Source organism: Delphinapterus leucas, chromosome 3 (genome assembly GCF_059928025.1).
Source record: "Delphinapterus leucas isolate spDelLeu-1000000601 "Yukka" chromosome 3, BTC_Dleu_Yukka2, whole genome shotgun sequence".
NCBI classification, from domain to species: Eukaryota; Metazoa; Chordata; class Mammalia; order Artiodactyla; family Monodontidae; genus Delphinapterus; species Delphinapterus leucas.
Window position 1 is genome coordinate 94,301,004 of NC_143131.1, and position 21,493 is coordinate 94,322,496.

The 21,493-nt window shown below is 34.7% G+C and overlaps 1 protein-coding gene across 4 annotated transcripts in view; it reads left to right on the top strand.

Annotated features, from left to right (window-relative positions):
• The first annotated feature begins 866 nt into the window (after positions 1-866).
• Positions 867-21,493, top strand: part of YTHDC2 (YTH N6-methyladenosine RNA binding protein C2) — a 66,490-nt gene continuing 45,863 nt past the window's right edge. For all 4 annotated transcript variants that reach the window (XM_022591013.2, XM_022591022.2, XM_022591039.2 and 1 more), the window contains exons 1-7: positions 867-1,283; positions 2,822-2,912; positions 9,514-9,710; positions 11,041-11,240; positions 16,280-16,446; positions 17,218-17,320; positions 18,795-18,951. In XM_022591013.2, the coding sequence (XP_022446721.1) occupies positions 1,097-1,283; positions 2,822-2,912; positions 9,514-9,710; positions 11,041-11,240; positions 16,280-16,446; positions 17,218-17,320; positions 18,795-18,951 (1,102 nt within the window). In that variant the 5' untranslated portion in view covers positions 867-1,096. The remainder of the gene's footprint in view (positions 1,284-2,821; positions 2,913-9,513; positions 9,711-11,040; positions 11,241-16,279; positions 16,447-17,217; positions 17,321-18,794; positions 18,952-21,493) is intronic.

Here is a 21,493-nt window from a genome sequence, read left to right on the forward strand (position 1 = left end):
AATGCAATGTAAATACTATGTAAATAGTTGCAGTGCACAGTAAATTCAAGTTTTGCTTTTTGGAACTTTCTGGAATTAAAAATTTTTTTGGTTTAGTGGTTGGTTGAAGCAGTGATAAGGAACCCAAAGATACTGAAAGCCAACTGTGTTTTTAAAAAGATCACTCTAGTTGCTTTCTGGAGAATGGATAATAGGAAGACTAGAGTGGAAGCAATTAGGGTGGCTGGGTTGAGGTTTATGTTAGTGGAATTGTATACAAGCAAATGGACATTCTCATAATCTTCCTTGACATCCCAAACTAAAGGGTTGCATCTTCCTATTCCATTATCTCACATAGCACTTACAACTACCTTTAATCATTTTTTTTGTCCACTGTCTGTTATTCCTATATAGGGTTGCCAGATAAAATAAGGCCACTCAGTTGAATTTGCATTTCAGGTACCGAATAATTCTTTACTCTGTGTGCGCCCAAATATTGCATGGGAAATACCTATACTGAAATTGTGTTCCTTATCTGAAATTCCAATAAACTGGGCATCCTGTATTTTTGTTTACTAAATCGGCAACTCTACCCCCACTAGAATGTAAAATCCACGAAGGCAGGAGCCCTTTCTGTCTGGTTCCCCAATGTATATCTAGGGCACATAGTAGAAGCCCACACATGCTTACTGAATGAATTAATGATTTAAACAAATAGCGAGCGACTGAATAAGTGGTTGAACGAGAGGCCCTGGGGACGGTGGCGGTGGGGCGGTGCGTGGGGACAGGAAACGACAGGGAGAACCAGCTCGACAGGGAGCTGGAGATTTGGACGCAGCGCGCAGGACGCCAGGGACAGTCGGCGTGCTGACGTCACCGGCGCCGGCCCCGGTGACGTCATCACGCCCGCGCTCTCCGCCCGGCTGGCGCTCTAGTGCCGCCGGCGCCTCATCGGCTGCTGTGGACACCGGGAGCTTTCCGGTGAGCCCGATCCAGCGCAGGTAGCCTGTGGAGCCGTTTGGCCCCGCCAAGGCCCCCGAGGCCCACTTTCCCTGTCGTTGGCCGTCAGCCAGCAGGCCTGGCCGCTGTACCGCGAGGAGAACACCTCCTCAGGGCCATGCCCAGGCCGAGTAGCGTCTCCCAGCGGCCGTCGGCTCCTGGAGGGGGCGGCGGTAGCGGCCCGGCGCCGTGTGGCCCTGCGGGAGGCGGCCGGGCCAAGGGGCTGAAGGACATTCGTGTAGACGAGGAGGTGAAGATCGCGGTCAATATCGCTCTGGAGCGTTTCCGATACGGGGACCAGAGAGGTGAGGTTCCCGACAGGGACCCCGCCGGCTGCCCCACCTCCCGGAAGCCCGGTCCCTCGTGGGAAGGGGCTGCCTCACCGGAGGGAGGGGAGACGGGGGCGGTCCACCGGGCCCGGGCGAAGCGGGCGCGGGGCTGGGGCCAGAGTTGTGAGCCTTGCCCGGGGATGTGAAGAGCCCCGTGGCGTCCTGAGGCTCAGCCGGGTTACGGGGCACTTGTCTGGCGTCCGAAGGCACGAAAATCAGGTTGCTCCACTGCAGGAGGCATTTCTTTCCCCAGGGGGAGGCCTTTCGGTAGCTTTGCCACAACTTTTAGGTATTGTTAAGACTCTACTTTTTTTTTTTTTTTTTTTTTTTTTAAGGAGGTGGTGGTAGCCTTAATCGAGGTACGTTTAGTTTGAGTTTCGGAAGTAGAGGAACAGAAGGAAATTCGACGAATAAATGCAGTGGCAATATGTACTGCTTTGTTTACATCCTGGAAGTATCACTCCAAACACTTAAAAAAAAAAAAAAGAAACTCGTTCTGTTAGACGAAACGTCTTCCATACCTCTTAAGGTTGGAAAGCTACTTGTCTTGGGTCACACAGTGCAGAACCAGCAGCTGACCTGTGATCAGTACAGTATATTGAGAGCTCATTCCGATTTGCTGCTCTAAGTAGAGGACCCCTTATTCTGGAAGCTTAGAGTCTTTCCCTGTCCCCCCAAAAAAGGACCTGGACAGAGTGATTCTGAGCTTTCATTAAACAGAGGTGAAGCCCCAGAAATATACAGCATCATATCCAGTCTGAGACAGTGAAATAGGGATTCTATGCAGTTTTTGAAGGCAAAGACACTGGAATCTGATACTGAGCATTCATAATACTTGAGCATACCTCATCCTTGAAGGAAATAAACATTTTGTTGGTTAAGCAAGTAAGATAGTAAAATATGTTCATCAGGAGCTCAAGATTTCAGCACAAGAGGACTAATCTTTGGTGAACATCAGGGTCCTTTATCACATTTAGGTTTAAATGTTATTAATATCAGAATTCTGGTAGACATTCAGTGGTTAATTAGTACAGGCATATCTCATTATTGCACTTCACTTTATTGTGCTTTGCAAATACTGTGTTTTTTTACAAATTGAAGATTTGTGGCAACTCCATGTTGTCAGATGATGGTTAGCATTTTTTATCAATAAAGGATTTTTAAATTAATTGTGTATGTTGTTGTTTAAGACATAATGCTATTGCACACTTAATAGGCTACAGTGTAGTGTAAACATAACATAGGCCCTGGAAACCAACAAACCAACATAGGCCCTGGAAACCAAAAAAATTTGTATGACTTGCTTTATTACAATATTCACTTTATTACAAGGGTCTGGAATCAAACCCACAGTATCTCCTAGGAATGCTTATATCTATTTTTCGCATAAAATATGATAATTTGATTATATGTTTATATGATTTTTCATATTTTATAAACATATATGTGTATTGAAGTACCTTGAAGGAAAATTGCCGATCCACAAATGATGCTTTGTGTTTTTTTCCATGTAGAAATGGAATTTCCTTCTTCTTTGACCAGTACGGAAAGAGCCTTTATTCATCGATTGAGTCAGTCTCTTGGTTTGGTTTCTAAAAGTAAAGGGTAAGCTGACAAGTTTTCTTAATTGAAAAAATTATTTACCGAAAAAGAGAAATGTTTTTGACTAAATAGTTATTACTGCTTTAGTTAGATTCACATCCTTAATTATATTGTGTGTAGATGATCTGATTCATGTCTGTACCAAACTCAGCTCTTTGCTTTTCTTACTGTCCCCCTTTTTTGTTTTCCCTGATTGGGGGAGAGTGGGAGAAGAAGGTAAATTTTAAGATATAAAGAGAATGGTTTAAAAGTTGAAGTTGATTGCATTGAGAAAGGTATTCTCTTCTTGTATGGAAACCAAAACTTTTTTCTTGAAGAATGGATGGACTAAAAATAATAAGTACAATTATTTACAGAACTTATCTCTTTTGATGCTACTGTACTATAATGGTATGCTTTTAGAACACATGCTTGTTGTTTTTTTTCATACCAAGATTAGAACTGATTAAATAAAACTGAACAAGAGGAAACTTAAATATTTTTTGAAGATCACTTATCCATAGTGGGGAACAGTCATTTGAGCCATCCATATTGAAGAACTCTAAAATTCTGTGGAGTTATTTCATTTTGGGAATAAGAATGATGGGATTGATATAGAGTTCTTAGTATTGGTGCTATTGACGTTTTGGACTGTATAATTCTTTATTGTGGAGGGCTATTTTGTGCATTGTAGGATGTTTAGTAGCATACCTAGCCTTTACCCACTACATGCCAGTAACACTTCCACCCCCAGCTGTGACAACCAAAAATGTCTTTAGGCATTTCCAAAATCTTCCCTGGGAGCAATATTGCTCCTGGTTGAGAACCACTGAGATTGGGGGAAAAAAAGATGAAATTTCAGCTTCCAGCTTTTAGGTTAAGAAGAGGGAAAACAAAGCCTTAATTAAGTAAATATATTAATAACTAAATAGAAGGTCCTAAGGTGAAAATAGCTGAGGTTGCAATGTCTTGCATATGAATGTCCACCATAGTGATGATACAGTTACTGACTGAGACAAGGGATGTAGCTTAGGTGCATGTGCACTTTGAACATCACTAAAACCAGTGTTGGCATCCTGGGAAGGTTCCACCCATATTATAGTCATCTGGATAGGTAAAATATTGCACTTGAAAATAAAAATAAGGTGCAGGGCCACAATCCTTTATCCAAAAGGGCCTGGGCCAAATATGTTTTGAGATGCAGATTTTCAGATTTCAGAAAGGCAATAGGGTATATTAGCAGTATGTTATATTTCTTGCTGAAAAATGTATGACTATTCACACTAAGGTAAATAAAGATCATAAATAGCTTCGTGTTAATTTAACCAGGCTTTGCTGCCAAATGAAGTTGCTGCAGACTTTCAGAAGTCTGCCACTTTTCAGAGCTGTTTGGATTTAAGGGTAGTAGATAAGAGATTGTGGGCCTGCACTAGAAAATATCTGTTATAAACACTGTTCTGCAGCTACATCATTTCTGTGGTTACATGGGTTTTTAATTCTAAACAGTGAACTTGGAAATGACCTTTAGAAATTACTCTTAGAAAAGCAGTCCATTGGACTAGACTACCTCTACTTTTGTTCAGTAGCATGATCCTTTAAAGGATGGTCCAGAGACGAAAAAAAGTTTGGGGGGGAAGGGGAGAGCAAGTTATCAGGACAAAAAAAGGGGGATGAAGAAACATTGAAGAGACAGAAAGAGGAAACAGGAAAGAGATGCTAAGGGAATCAAGGCAACCCCACCTATTATCTCATCCCTACTCCCTATATCTAGTGCTCCATAAATCCTCTTCTTAGTAAATGTCCTAGCTCTTTCCCAATCCCTTTTTATCTCTGAGCAAACTTAGTACAATGTTTTTCTAGTGGTCCTTGTCATTTTCAAATGCCTTTCCTTCTTTTTACATATATAAAGAACTAAATCACTTTGAATATATTTCTTAAATCCTTTCTTTTCATTTATATGAGAATTTGTACCTGACTTGTATGGGTTTTTCTGTTCACTCTTGAGTAAAGATCTTTTATTTTTAACCTCCTAGAATTAACTTTGTTAATTTAGGATAGTTAAGTTAGTTAATAATTGTTAAGTTAGTCTTTCTGTTGTGTGTTTGTTTTTTTTTTTTGTGCCTGGTATTATGATTCCATAATACCTATTTGAGAGGTGTAGAGGAAGGGACAAGAAACCTGGATTCTAATCCCAGTCTGTCACTGCTTTGTTCTTTAGCTTTGGTCATGTCCCTTAACTTTAAAGGCCTGTTTTCTTAAATGTAAAAAATGAAGGAGTTAATCTCTATGTGTTGGTTAAGATTCTGTGATCCCGTAGTTTATTTTGAGTTTCTTACAAGGTTTTTAAAAAACAGATTCCAGACTTACTGTGTGATAATTTACAGTTTTTTTTTTCTGATCACTTTTTAATTTTTTTAAATCTCCTTTCTTTCAAAATGAAGCTACATGTGTTGGATTTTGTTTTTCATCTCCTCTTAGAGAGTTGGGTTTACTTTGAATTGATTATTTTCTTTATAATTGCTCATCTTTTGGTAAAAATACTCTTGTTGGAGTAACACCCCCATTTTGTGTTCTTCACTATATCCTAATGTTTTCTTAGACATTCCAGTCAAGTTTTCCCGTACCCAAAATTTCACCTCCTTGTAATTTGTTCTGTTTTTCCTCAACCTATGTCACTGTGTTTTGGTTCTAAGGGCACACTTTTTTGAGTCTTTAATTTGTTCATGAATAAAACAAAATTCTTTCTTATTCTTCTTAGTCCAAGTTAGATAAAAAGAAATTTACAAGATGAACTTTGTTAAAAACTTGTGGAAAGAGAAAATATAAAGTGTTTGAAAGCAGGTTTTCCAAGTACAGGTTTTTTATCCTGTGATTGCTGAAGGTGCTGCTTAATAGGTATCCAGTTATTCTACTCACCCTGACCAGGAGGCTCTACTGTACAACAAGACCCCCTTTCAGATCTGCGTTACTGCCTCCCTTACCTCCTGCCATGGAAGATTGCATACCGCACTCCACCTCTCTTCCCCTAGCTAAAACAGAAAATGGGTTAAAAGTGATGAACCCTGTTAGTGAAGTTTTGGATATCCATTAAATAAACCCCTACAGTGCGCAGTAATAATAGTAACAGTAGCTAACATTTATTAAGTGCTCTTGTGCAACAGGCATTGTGCTAGGTGCTTTAAGTAGATTATTTGATCCTCACAACAGTCTTGTATGGTAGGTTCCATTTTTTCAATACCTGGTGCCTGTATAACAGATGAGGCAATTCGAGCTTAGAGAATTAAATAGTTTTCCGAAGATCACACAGCTAGCAGGTGGCAGAGCCAGCAATCAGACCTAGTTAATGTTTAGCTAATTAATTTTTGTTTTTCACAGTGAGTTCATAACAGTGTTTTAGGAACTGCGAGGAGTTAAGACAGAGATATTGGATAAAGCTCATCTCTAAGTTGCTTGTTGTCCATTAAGTCACAAAAAGAAAAAAATTTACCACAAACATAGCATCACATGAAAATAATTGTGTTTAGTGACAAAATTAACTCGTTTGGTTTATTATTTTCTAGGTAATCGTAATAAAGCACAAATTTGTATGATTCAAACTTTAATAAATTTGTAATTTTGTATTACAGTATTGAGGAGAAAATGGTTTGGAGTTAGATCTTTGCATCTGTCTGCTTAGTGGAAGTATAAATTAAAGGGATATGAAATTAAGTATATACTAGACATCAAACAAATGTGTATTTTTTTAGAGGCATTAGCTCCTTGGTGGCTGTGAGCTTTTTAAGCAGTGATTTCAGATTTTGGCTCTTTAGCAGATTTTTAAACTGTTCTCAGGTTTGTAAAGTGGGGAATAGCAAGGTGTATGGTTGTATTTGAGGTAGATTACTCAGTAACATGCTGTGTAAATGAAACATTTATTAATATTAAAATTGCATCAAATTTGATTAGTTATATCATCATTTTTCTTTAAAAAGAAGAAGCTATTGAAATGTCATAACTTCATTATAACATGCATGATTACTTTTCCCTTTGAAAGTTAGAAGTTATGATGTTCTTATCTGTATTTGTAGGCCATTTACTTTTATACTTAAATATGGCATATAGGGCTTACATGTTATTATTTAAAAAAATTCTTGTGAAGTTCATTTATCTAGCATCTTTTCCATGTTGTGCAGGTAGTTTCTAGTCAATTTTGCTGTGTAAAGGGAACTACTAGATATTCATCAAATTATAATGTTGGTTACCTTGGAATGAAAGCATGATGATGAGATTTCAGTGTGTTAGTTTACATAGTAGGACAACTCTACTATATTGAATGTTTTCATCCACACAATAATGAGGTGAATATTTTGCCAAAATTTCACTAATTTTTTAATTATATATCAGTGTCACTGTGGTGCTGAATGGGGTAGGAGTGAGCCCTAATAGCACTAATAGTAGAATTTTTTTACTAAAACATAAAAACTATCAAGTTGATATTCCCTTTCTGTCCCACCATCTGGGTTCAAACTGAATTTAGTAAATTGTAAATGGTAATGACTAAGTACTCACACTTGCTTAGTTATAGTTATTGTTATAGATTAATGCTGAATTATTATTAGGCAACCTATGTTAGGAAAGTTTCAATCTGACCTGTTATTTTAGTTGTGAGCTTATTGAGGAAAGAGTATATTTTCCTCAACTTTGTAATCGTAGCTTCTAGCATAGTGCCTGGCATACAGTAGGTAATCAATATATGATGAATGATTGAATGAATGAATAAAATAAAATTAAAGGTGAAATATAGCAAAACTTTCCTGAGATGATTTTTGAGAAAATTAAAGCATCTTGGAGCTGATAGAAATATTAGAGGTTTTAAAATTCTGTGTCAGAGAAGTAAAATGATTATTTTTGATCACATAGCTAGTTAATTGAAAGATTATTACTAGCTGAACACAAGCCTCCTGACTGTTGCTCTAGTGCTCATTTCAGCACACTTCTGGCCTTCTATGGTTAAAATTTTATGAAGTACATGGAACAGAAGGGGAATGAATGATTGAGTCTATCATGACTGTACTGAAGTTTCAGAAAAGTCCATGGGAAAAGAACCTACTACAGAGAACATTTCTAGAATCCAATAATTCTGATTTACCATGGAAATGACTAAAATTTCTAGATCAGTTAGATTTTAATAAGCTCATCTTTATGCCATCATTTAAGCATCACTAAGCACTTGTCCAGGAGTAGATGATGGCATAGAAAGGGTATAATTCATTGAGGAGTTTCCAGAAATTAAAAATCTTGGTAAATTGAAAGCCTCACTTAGAAGACTTAGATAGCTAAAGCTGTATAGGTTAATCTTCAGTTTCATGTCACTCTATAGTGAAGATATTGTTGAACATATTTAAATTAGATTTAGGAATTAGGAAAATTCTAAAATTTAATTTAGAATTAGTAAAATTATATATATAATTTTCATTGTATTTGTGGCTTTGTTGCTCATTTCTATAATATGATAGTGGCATTAACAAATGGCAAAACATTTTATGAAATGTTTTGTGTAACTTTTTTTGGTACAAGAAACGATATTTTTTCCTGGCTATAATTATAATAATAGCTTTCATTTATTTAATGTGTACTTTGTAGCAGATACTGCCCTTTACATGCATTATCTTATTTAATCATATGAAGAGTTCTTTGAGGCAGGTATTATTATTATTATTATTATCATCATCTTAGGCTCAGAGCTATTAAATAATTTGCTTGTGGTCCCACAGCTAGTAGGTGGTAGAGATAGGATTCAAATCCAAGTCTGTTTGCTTTCATAACCCAAGCTCTTTACAGTACCACATTGTACTAGATTATAGACATGTATTATTAAATCATTCAAAATACATTTGAGGACTTCCTGTGTGTATAACATTGTACTTAGTACTCCTAAAGCTACAGAAGTCATCAAAGACATAATTAGGACCATTTAAAGAAGTAAATATACCTACATCAGGTAACTTGAGAACAGTTATAAATCATCATTACCTTATAACTGAAGGCTAGAGTCAGAAGCTTTGAAAAACTTCTTTTTTTTTTTCCCCAGTATACATCTGAAAATACTTATCAGTAGTGCTGATTTATGTTTTTTTGGTCCAACCACTAAACTTGGCTTTCTTAACAGGTTTTCATGGGAGTGTGACATTACCAGCATACTGGAGAAACATTCAGTGGGATATATTAGTCTGGACCACTGTTATAATTGGACCACCATAATGTTTTCATTATCAATTTTAGATTCTATTGTTCAAATTGATTTTCTCCCTCTATATGTTTCCCAGCATGTATTAACTGGTGATGTTTCATCCACCATGAAGTCTGCTAAGACAAACTTTCACACTTAAGGGTAAGTAAGCCTTTTTTTTTTTGCTGATTTAAAATTGGATTTGCAGCATTTTGAAATTTTAATTGAAAATGGTCTTGTGGCCAGTTTAGCATTAAATTCCTCTTTACTGAATTTTCTGGGATTTCCAGCATCTTATCCCAAAGCATTTTGATTTTTTTCAGTGTTTTGCTTGAGACATGTTTTCTAAGTAGCCATACATCATATGTAAACAAATTGAGTATATATAGTAAATAAATGATTTTTATTAATATTCAGAAAGGGAGCAAGTAGATACCTAACTGTGAAGAAGAAAGATGGATCAGAAACAGCTCATGCAATGATGACCTGTAATTTGACTCATAATACAAAACATGCTGTTAGGAGCCTAATTCAAAGATTTCCTGTCACCAGTAAAGAGCGTACTGAACTTCTGCCTAAAACAGAAAGAGGAAATGTGTTTGCAGTTGAAGCTGGTATGTATTTTCTGGGGAGCTTCCTTGTTTATCCTATTATTTCTTGACTGTTCTTTTTCCACTTAAAATTTATTTTTAAAAACTAACATGAAATATGACTTCTCAATTTGAATAGTTGGTTAGAAATGATTAAAAGTTGTGAAGATTTTGGAATGAATTGCAGTGTTAAGGCATGTCATTAAGTTAGACGGTTTTTTGTAAAGTGTTACAGTAATAGTTAAACATTTATTGAGCACTTATTGTGTGCTAGACAGTATACTAAACTCTACATAGAGCCTCATAGCAACCCTTGCAAGGTAAGAATTTCCCCTATTTCACAGGTGAAGAAACTGGGGCTCAGAGAAGTTAAATTTGTTCAAGGCCACTCAACCAGCCAGTAAACCACAAAGCTGGGATGTGACTCCAAAGTCTGAACTTTCCTATATTATGCTACTGTGACACACTAATGAGTGGGATTTTGAATTGGGACTTTAGCTTCTGGAAAGAGACAGGACAGAGTCTTCAGTACATTAACTTGTTCAAAGGTAGATAAATAAATATATTTAGGTTATAAAATGAAGTAATTTTACTATTTGGAAAAATAACTTTTCTAATGAGAAAGTTATTTCTTTTATTATCTCCAGTGAAAGAATCTGCATAATTTCTATTGGTGGAGTACGTTTGCAGAATGTAGAAATGCATGGTGCTAGCTATCAAGGAGTTTTAAAAATACATGCACATAAAAATATTTTGAGTTATGTGAAGAGTATAAAACACATCATGCCTTTTGTATTCCTATCTGCTTAAATGTAGATGTTGGCTAAAATGCAGAATTAGATTTGTTAAGCATTAGGACCTTATATTTACACATATTATTCTGTTTGATCACATGATCTTACATGCTAACTTTAAACATAGAGGGTTTTTTATTTTTCATATGTGTTTTCATACTGTATGTAACAGAATTTATAAGTATAATATACATTGTTTCCTACTCTAAAATTATAATTTTCTGTGTTATAATTGATAGAAACAAGGCTGAAAATTATTTTAGGATATCAAAATTGGGTTTTATTTTTAATGATTTTTGAATGATTGATTTTTGTTCATTTTTAAACATTGTGCACCAGAAATACTTTTGGGAAATTTGCCTTCTGATTGATATAAAAATGTGTAACATTCTCTAAGAATATTGTGTGGCAGTACAACAACTGAGGCATTGCTTTTTAACTTTAGACTGAGTAGAGAAGAAGCACTTGAAAGGAATTACATTAGAAATTACTTATTTTTGTTTTTTAACTCTTTTTATTGTTGATCATAAATTTTTTTGTTCTCTTATTCATTTTCAAAGAAAACCGGGAAATGAGCAAGACAAGTGGGCGACTCAACAGTGGCTTATCTCAGATTCCAGTGAAAAGAGGAGAATCTGAATTTGATTCTTTCAGGCAGTCTCTGCCAGTGTTTGAGAAACAAGAAGAAATTGTTAAAATAATTAAGGAAAATAAAGTAGTTTTGATTGTAGGAGAAACTGGGTCTGGAAAGACTACACAGGTTTGTTTCTTCTTTTTTGTTTATAGAAGAAAAAATTATTTTATCTCGTGATAGTTTTATATCAAATTTACACTACATGTATTTTAACAAAAAACAAAAAAGGAACTTTTGTTTATTTTAATGGTTATTTCAGAAATAAATTATTACTGGAAGTACATTTTGAGAATTTGTAGAAAGGTAATATTTTAAAATATTTATTTTTAAATTAGTACATAAGGGCTTTATTTAAACAGAGGTGAGGTTGTGATTTGGTATCATGAAAGGAAAATGGACTTTGACCTTCAGTTCAGATTCCAGCTTCCACATTTATTGAATGTGAAATTTTAGGCTAGACTTGTAACTCTTGAAGCCAGAGTCCTCATTTATAAAATGGTACTAACAATTGCTACCATTCGAGGTGGGGTTTAGAGGTAATGTCTGTGAAGTGCCTAGCATAGTGTTTTTACATAGCTAAATTAAAAGTAATATTTATAACAACAAGAAGTGTTAATATAAAGTTAACATAAAGTGGGATTAATATGACATGTTTGACTTGGATGTTTGGAATCATAGTACTTCATTGTTATGAAGTTTCACTCATAGGCTGACAAGGTTGGAAGTAAGCATGGTACAATGATATGACCTTTTCTTGTTTATATTTTTTAACATGTTAGCACGTTGAAACAGTAAAATTACTTTGCTTTTGATTGAGGTGCAGATAGAATTGTCAGTATAATTTTACATTTTCTTCTTTTCTTTTATGGACAAATAAATTTGCTTTTGACAATTGCTTAAGATTTCCTATGCTTATATTGGTTGGTTTCATAAAGTTAGATAAATAAGGCAAGGTGGTAGGAGAGGCTGACTATAAACTTTATCAGTTATTTACTTGTGGGACTTAATCATTTTCACAGAAGTGTAACTCTTTATACCTAAAACTTGAGCCTATAAAACTAATTACAAACGTGATGAAATTTTTATATGAAGACAGTGTATAAGATTTTTCTTCAATATGATTATGATTAAGTGAAATTCCATGGAGTCATGCCAAAGAATCTGTTCAGATGTCTTAGATTGTTATAATTGTTTTAGTATTAGAAAGTTTTGCCAGTTGATGTTAATTGTAGCCATTTTAATTATATCAAATAGAGATAATGAAAGTTTTGATAAAATATAACAAATATGGTTTTATTTAAATTATTTGAGTGTTCTTCCTAAGGATATTTGTATACTGGAATTATGGATGTCTATTTTCACAATTATGTGTATCATTTTACTAGGTATGAAAAGATCTGGAGAATTTAGTTAGGAATTAAATATTATTCTCTTTGCTTTTCAAAAGAAACTATTAATCTAAATGGGTTTAAACCTAAGAAATAATTGTATCTTGTTCAAGGAGTTCAAGTAAAATTACTAATGTTCCTGTCCTATGAAATACAAATATGACAGTTTGAAGTTAATATCATTAGCCATTTTCATCTTTCCTTTGGGAGCATTAGGAAGTTATTTGCCTTTTTTTTTTTTTTTTTTTTTCCGTTACGTGGGCCTCTACCGTTGCGGAGCACAGGCTCCGGACGCGCAGGCCCAGCGGCCATGGCTCACGGGCCCAGCCGCTCCGCGGCATGTGGGATCTTCCTGGACCGGGCACGAACCCGTGTCCCCTGCATCGGCAGGCGGACTCTCAACCACTGCGCCACCAGGGAAACCCCTGTTTGCCTTTTGAATGTTCATATTCATTATATAAAATTCAAACATTATAGAAAATATAATGTTTTTATATTTCTCCCTGGTTTATTGTCAGAAACTTGGAGTATATGTTTCTGGGTTTTTCGGGGGATTGTTTGTTTTGTTTTTGTTCTCTTTACAGTATTGATATAGATTATTTTTAAAACAAACATGGGATAATATGTATATGCTTTGCATCTTGCTTTTTTCACTTAATAGATATTGGATATTTTTCTGTGTTAGTACCTAGCGATAGACCTCATTTTTTAAACAATTGAGTAGCATTCCTGAGCATTTTTGTAATAACAGTGATAAAATAAATGACTGTTTACTGCGTGCTGAAGTTTTACAACAGTTATCTTAATTAAACCTCTTATTAACCCAAGATATGTAGGCTTGTTATTATCTCTTTTTACAGATGTGGAATAAAAACTAAAACTTACAGATGTTAATCTACCCAAATTCACATAACTAGGAAGTGGCAGAGCAGGAATCTTACTCAGTACTTACTTTATTATATTGCATCCTAATATTTCTTTTCTAATTTGTGGGAATGTTTTAATAGGATAAATTCCTAGAAGTGGAAATGCTGGATCAAAAATATTGCATTTAAAATTTTAGTAGCTAGATTAACTAGTTACTGTCTGTTAATTCAAAAAAGACTTATCGTATTAAAATAGTACTGAATGTATTGAAAGTCCCCATTTCTCTAAAACTTAGGCAACAATGGATATAATTTATTTTTTACCTTTATCAATCTGATAAGCAAAAAATAATGTTTTAATTTGCATTTCTCTGATTCTTAGTTGAGTATCTTTTCGTTTGCTTATTATCTATTTATATTCTGTGAGTTACTTATTTATATCTTATTTTTCTTTAGGTTTAATCATTTTGGATTTATTTTTAATAACGCTTTGTACATTATGGATACATGGCTGTTATGTGTTAGATATCTTAAAAACAATTTCTCCCAATTTTTTGGTTGCTTTTTTAGCTTTGCTTATGGTATCTTGATTAGTAGTTTTACATTTTTATTTAGTCAAATCTGTCAGTCTTTTTTTAGGGCTTCATGCCATGCTCAGAAAATCACTTTCTACCCCAAGATTAAAGAACATTTTCCTACAAATATTTTATTCTAATACTTTTATATTTGTAGTTTTAAAAATCCATCTGGAGTTTATTTTATTGTGTCATATCAGGTAGGAATCTAACTTTTTTCCTTATGTTAGTATCTAGTGTTCCAATATAATTTTCATTTAATTATCCCTTCCCCCGATTTTAAGATACTACTTTTTAAAAATTGAAGTATAGTTGAGTTACAATATTGTGTTAGTTTCACGTGTGCAGCAAAGTGATTCACTTATATATATATATAATTATTTTCAGATTATTTTTCATAATAGGTTATTACAAGATATTGAATACTGTTCCCTGTGTTATATAGTAAATCCTTGTTGCTTATCTATTTTATGTAGTGTGTATCTATTGATCCCATACTCCTAACTTATCCCTTCTTCCCTTTTCCCTTTGGTAACCATATGCTTGTTTTCTATGTCTTTGAGTCTGTTTCTGTTTTGTAAATAGACTCATTTGTATTATATTTTAGATTACACATGTGAGTGATATCATATAATATTTGTCTTTCTCTGTCTGACTTACTTAGCATGATATTCTCTAGGTCCATCCATATTGCTGCAAATGGCAACATTTCAGTCTTTTTTTATGGCTGAGTAATATTCCATTGTGTACATATGTGTGTGTGTGTATGTGTGTGTGTGTATATACATATATATATATATATATATATACCCACCACATCTTTATCCATTCACCTGTTGATGGACACTTAGGTTGCTTTCATGTCTTGGCTATTGTAAATAGTGCTGCTGTGAACATTGGGGTGCATGTATTGAGATACTACTTTTGATCAAATACTAAATTTCTATAGTACCTGGGTATATTTCTGGAATTTTTGTTATGTATTTTTAATTATCTGTTCCTACACCAAGATCTCACTTTTTGCATTTTGTAGTTTTACAGTATGTAGCATAATATTCCTCTTTATTATTAGCTTCTCTTTTTAGATATTTCTTAGTAGTTTGTTTGCATTTATGCTTCCGAATGAACTGGTCAAATTTTTAAAAATCCTGGAGGGTAAGACGTGCATGAAAAGATGTCCTTTTCACTCATAGTTAAAGAAATGAAATCAAAACAATAATTATATTTTTCAACTATTAGATTGGCTGAAATTTAAAAATTGATGAAATCCAGCATTTGCATAGGTGTTGGGAAAACAGCATCTTCTGCTCTGTTGGTAAAAGTATAAATTGTTTTGAAGAGCAGATTGATAATTTTTCTATGAAAATTTAAATTTATATACTCTTTGACTCCACATGTATTTGTCTTTGTGTAAGTATGTGAAGATAGATGTTCACTGCAGCATTCTTTTTAATAGTAAGCAACAGCATCAAAAATAACAAGCCTAAACAAACTGGAAATTACTTAATGTATAGTCATATTTGTTAAATTATAGCACATCCATAAGATGGAATGTGCAGCTATTAAAATGGATTAGGTAGATCTGATGTGTTGTTAAGTGAAATCTGCAAATTACAAACATTAAGTATAATAATGACTTTGTGTGAATAAAAACCTGTTTATATACACAAATAATTTAAGTTGTATAAACTTTTTTTTTCCCCAAAAGAGTTTATAAGAAAATTAACAGTAGTTACTTTCATGGAGAGGTCTATTGGTAGTAGTATGGGTGGGGAAGACTTTTACTTTTTATTTTAAATCTTTCTGACCTGTTTAAATTTAATTATAGAAAAGTGTCTGCAATCCTGGTATTAGACTATTTCTGGTTTCTTTATATTTTTCACTATTTAAAAAATTCCAATGGAATTTTGATTGTTGTTTCATTGACTTTATAGGATAACTTGGGGAGAATTGACATTTTTGCAATATTGATTATTCCTATCCAGGAATATGTTGTATTTTTCTAGTATATTCCCATCTTTTATGTTTTTCAGTAGTGTTTTATAATCTTGGTTTTTCAGTAGTGTTTTATAATCTTTTTCATGTAAACCTTAACTATTTCTTTATAATTTTGTTTTTAAGTGTTTTAGTTTTAGTTTCTATTGTGAACAAGATCTTTTTAAATTACATTTTTTAGCTGATTATTAGCAGTTACATGAAAGTTGCTGGTTTTATGATTATTTTATGTTTGGACATGTTACATAACTTTTTTAGTTCTGATGGTTTTTCAGTTGATTGACATGGATTTTCTGGATATACAATTATGTTGTCTTATAGTACTTTAAAATTTGTTTCAGATTCCTCAGTTCCTTTTAGATGATTGCTTTAAAAATGGTATCCCCTGCCGTATATTTTGTACTCAACCAAGACGATTAGCAGCTATTGCTGTGGCTGAAAGAGTTGCTGCAGAGAGAAGAGAAAGGATTGGTCAGACAATTGGGTATCAGATCCGTTTAGAAAGCAGGTAAAGACAATTCACCTGTAGCTTTTTATCATTCTCAGAAAAGACTAAATATTTATATTTCACTAAATATAGAGCATGTGTTAGTTGAAAAGTTAGATGATCATTTTGCTCCAAGTAAGTTTATAATAGGCCATTGAGCTCATGTCTAAATTTATTGAGGTTTTGAATAAATAAATAGCTTGAAAAAGAGTTTGGGCCGTAGATAGAAATCCTGTTTCATAGTTTCATGATAAAGTGCAAGTTATTTCACCTCTTTGAGTCTTAGTTTCCTCATCTATAAAATGGGGCTAATGAAAGCATCTAGAGCACAGGTTTGATGTGAAGTTTATAGTAAGCACTCAGTAAATGTTAGTGACTGAACTGATTAGTAGTAGTAGTAGTAGTAATGCTAGTAGTACCTTCTTGAGAAGTAGTACCATTTCTTTGCTCAGAGTTATTTGGATACAGTGATTCAAAAAGCTAATCTCATTTATGATACACTTGTTTCCCCCAAGTAAAAAATGTTTAAGATCTTTAAAAAAAATCTTTTTAAGTTCTTTAACAAAATAATTACTAAATTAATAAAAGGCTGTTAGTAATAATAAATTTGTGAGATTATCAGGCATAAAATACATATTTCACATAACTTTGCTAATAAAGCATATATACTAGTACATTGTTATATTAGTAACACTTATTAAAGTACAAAGGACACTAGCATTTAATATATGACCTTGTTTTAATTACATAAAAGATTTGTAATTGTGAACTTTATTTTGATTTTTTAAAAAGGGTTTCTCCAAAGACACTTCTGACGTTTTGCACCAATGGGGTACTGCTTCGTACTCTGATGGCAGGAGATAGTTCATTGTCAACCGTGACACATGTTATTGTGGTAAGAATATTTAAATTTAAATATCTAATTAAATTTTTAGAATAGTATATAAATGAGAACCAATTTTTTTAAAACAGGCTATTCTAATCAAGTTACTTTTTGTTTGGTTTTTTTTTTTTTTTTTTTTGCGGTACGCGAGCCTCTCTCCGTTGTGGCCTCTCCCGTTGCAGAGCACAGGCTCCGGACGCGCAGGCTCAGTGGCCACGGCTCACGGGCCCAGCCGCTCCGCGGCATGTGGGATCTTCCCAGACCGGGGCACGAACCCGTGTCCCCTGCATCGGCAGGCGGACTCTCAATCACTGCGCCACCAGGGAAGCCCTCAAGTTACTTTTTTAAAAACTTTTATTTTTTATTTTTAAAGATTTATTTATTATTTATTTATTTATTTGATTTATTTTTGGCTGTGTCAGATCTTAGGGTCTTAGTTGCAGTATGTGGAATCTTCGTTGAGACATGCAGGATCTTTCGTTGTGGAGCAGGCTTCTCTCTAGTTGTGGCCTGCAGGTTTTCTCTTCTCTAGTTGTGGTGTGCAGGCTCCAGGGCACGTGGGCTCTGTAGTTGTGGCGTGCGGGTTCCAGAGCATGTGGGCTCTAGTTGAGGCTCAGGAGCTCAGTAGTTGTGGCGTGCGGGCTTAATTGCCCTGCGGCATGTGGGATCTTAGTTCCCTGACCAGGGATCGAACCCGTGTCCCTTGCATTGTAAGGTGGATTCTTTACCACTGGACCACCAGGGAAGTCCCTCAAGTTACTTTTTATTGTCCATAATTGTTAGAAATAGATATTTTATATTAAATAAAGATATTCTTACCATCAGGTTTTATGAGTGAGAATAAAATAAGTAGATAGTTTTTTAAAAAGTGCTTTTTATATATGAAAATGGCACATGTATTTTAAGAGTTCTCCAGAATGGTGAAAGTTTTCTTTTTTCTCTGTGCTTAGTCATCTGATTTCTCTTCCAAATCTTAGAGGCATACTTTAAAGTCATTTAACTTCATGGTTAAGCTGCTAAATTAACTAGCTCCTGATGAAATAAGTAGATGAATTACCACCTTGTTAAAGAATTCTAAGCTTTTATCCAGTTTGTGTCAGAAAACTTAGATTAAGTTTTATAAGCTTGTGATAGAGCAGCTTTTGGAAACTTACTAGTTCTGTGCATTCAAACCACAGGATGCACCTGGTCCTGATGCTAACAGAAACCTATTAAAATAGATTTTGTATTTATTAAAATTACATTAAATTAGACTCCACTAATTCAGCATTTGTTGTAGTTTTTGTGGGAAAAAGGGCAGTGTTTTGTTACCCACAGTAGGTCGTTAATGTCTGATTATTTCTAAGTTGTCCATAATACAAAATTTTCACTAATTGGCTGTGTCTACATTTAACTTGAATTAGTGTGAAACCCAGCAGCTCCATAATTTTAAAGACTTTATTTTTGTATTTTAACTGTTCCATGGTTTTGTTTTTGTTTATTGCAGGATGAAGTACATGAAAGGGATCGGTTTAGTGATTTTTTACTTACAAAGTTAAGAGATTTGTTGCAGAAGTACCCAACTTTGAAACTAATTCTTTCTAGTGCTGCCTTAGATGTAAACCTTTTTATGAGATATTTCGGGAGTTGTCCAGTGACATACAGTAAGTTAAACTGTCAGAGTTCTTCTAGGATTTGTATGAAAGAATACTTTTTTGGCTTGATTTTATTTATTATAATAGAAAGTGGGGAATGTTCTGATGTATAGAGCATCTGTTTATGTTTTCTCTGAAATATACTTAATCAGTCATCTCTATGTATTTTCATCCTCTCCTTTTCCATCTACAACTCTTTGGTATTGTGTAGTGAGCCTGCTCTCTAGTCTTAAAAGGAGATATGCTTTATTTTGTATTCCCCTTTAAATTCTGTCCTATAGCTTTGCCTTTATTGCTAGACTCTTTCAAAGAGTAGTCTTAATGCCTGTGTTTACCTCCCATGTAGTTCTAAATATGTTGCCACTTAATTTTTGTCCTTATCCTTTAATCAAATCTGGTTTTTCCACCAATCTTTAAAAAAATTATTGATTTCCTCCTCAAAAATTGAAAAAGTTGTATGTGTTTACCTCAGTGAAATAGTACAGACATTCAGGGAAAAAGTTCACAATCACCTGTCTTCTTTTCATTTCGTATCTTTTCTTCCCTGAGATTACTTGATGTTGAAGCCTAGTGTATATCCTGTCTCACCTTGTCCATGCTCATACAACATATGTAAATATATACATATATATTGGGTTTATAGAAAATGGTTTTTACATAAATGGGCACATGCCATATACAATGTTTTGCAATTTCCTTTATTCATATGACAGTATATCATGAGCAGTTCTCCAGTTTAGAAGCTCTAGATGTAGTTCATTATATTAAAGAACTGCTTTTATATTTCCTAGTATGAATGTACCATGATTTATTTAACCATTTCTTAATATTTGGACATTAGATTGGTCCTGGATTCTCCCTTTCCCCTACTATAAACATCGTTGTTATGAGCATCCTTCTACATATATTCTTATATATTGGTGCTCTTACTTCTAAGGATAGATTCCTGAAAGTGAAATTGTTGAGTAAAAGAATGTATCTATTTTTAATTTTAACAGTAAGATGGTTTTGTCATTTTACTTTTTCAAAAGGCTGAAATGATTCACATTTCCGCAGTTTATGGGGCTATTCATTTGTGCATTCTTACCAGTATTGTTTTGAAATTGATTTAATTTTACATAAAAATCTTACCTATATTTTCCGTAGTATTTCTCATAATCGTTACCCTTTTTTTGTGAAATGCTCGTATCCCATAATTTATTTGCCAGAACTACCTCCTAAGTCTCATTCTGTATTACAGCCTGTACTTTCTTGGTCTCCTCTGTGGGCTTCTCTTCTTTTGCATGGTGCTTAAATATTGATATTTTTGAGGATTTTTCCCATGACCCATTTTTTTCCTCTTCCTCCCTTCCCTCCCCTTCCCTTTCCTCCTTCCCTGCCCTTCCCTGCCCTTCCCTGCCCTTCCCCGCCCTTCCCTGCCCTTCCCCGCCCTTCCCTGCCCTTCCCCGCCCTTCCCTGCCCTTCCCCGCCCTTCCCTGCCCTTCCCCACCCTTCCCCATCCCCTTTCCCTTCCCTTCCTTCTTTGACTTTTTTGCTTTTTCTCTCTTTCCTGCTCTATGCTGTTCTCTACTAGGTACTGGGGGTGCACAGTTAGTTTTCCTGGAAGATCTCATTCTTGCCCTTGGCTTCTACTTTCTCTTGCACTGATGACTCCTGAATCTTTATTTCCCAGTTCAAACTGTTCTCCAGAGCTTTGGACTTGGTTGCTTATAAGCAGTTCACCTCTAATATGCCCAAACTGAATACTTAATCCTTTCTAAAAAATCTGCTTCTCTTGTGTTGCCTGTTTTGGTTAATCATACCATTGACCTAATCACCTAAGTCATAAACCTGTAAGTCTTTTTGCTCATAATATTACTGGGTGGTAAGGCACATAAAATTTATGCATCTGCTAATTGAAGGTCATTTTGGCACCTAACATTTGACATGTCTAAAACCAAACCCCGGCTCCCACAAGCCAACCTGTTTTTCTTTTAGCTTTCCTTGTCAGCCTCAGAAAATGACAACATCATCCATTGAGTTTTGTAAGCCAGACTTTCAAGAACTGTGGTTGACACTTCCTTATCATTCTTCCATATCCAATCTAATGCTGAGTTCTGCGGATTTTACTTCCCATCTATCTAGTCTGTCTGTCTCCTTCCATTTTTATTATCACCAGTCTTGTTCAGGTTATTGTCTTCTTCAGCGTGAACTATTGTAATTGCTCCTACCTGGTCTGTTTCATCCACTCTGGTTTCTTTTAAATCCATTCCCCATGTTGCAGCCAACGTGGAATTTTCAGCCAGATTTCTGAAGTGGAATTTTGATGATGTTAAATACTCTCATGAGCTTGAAACTTTGAACAACCTTTACCTCAGAATAAAGACCTAAACCCTTAATAAGACTTATCTATTTCTTCTGCCTCATCTTGAACTACAATCCCTTCTTCACACCCCTCTTCACATCATGTTCCAACTAGCTTGGCCTTTTAGTTCCTTGAGAACATCATACTCTTTCCCACCATAGGGGCTTTGTACATACTGTTTTTTTCTTCAAAGTATACTCTTTCCTC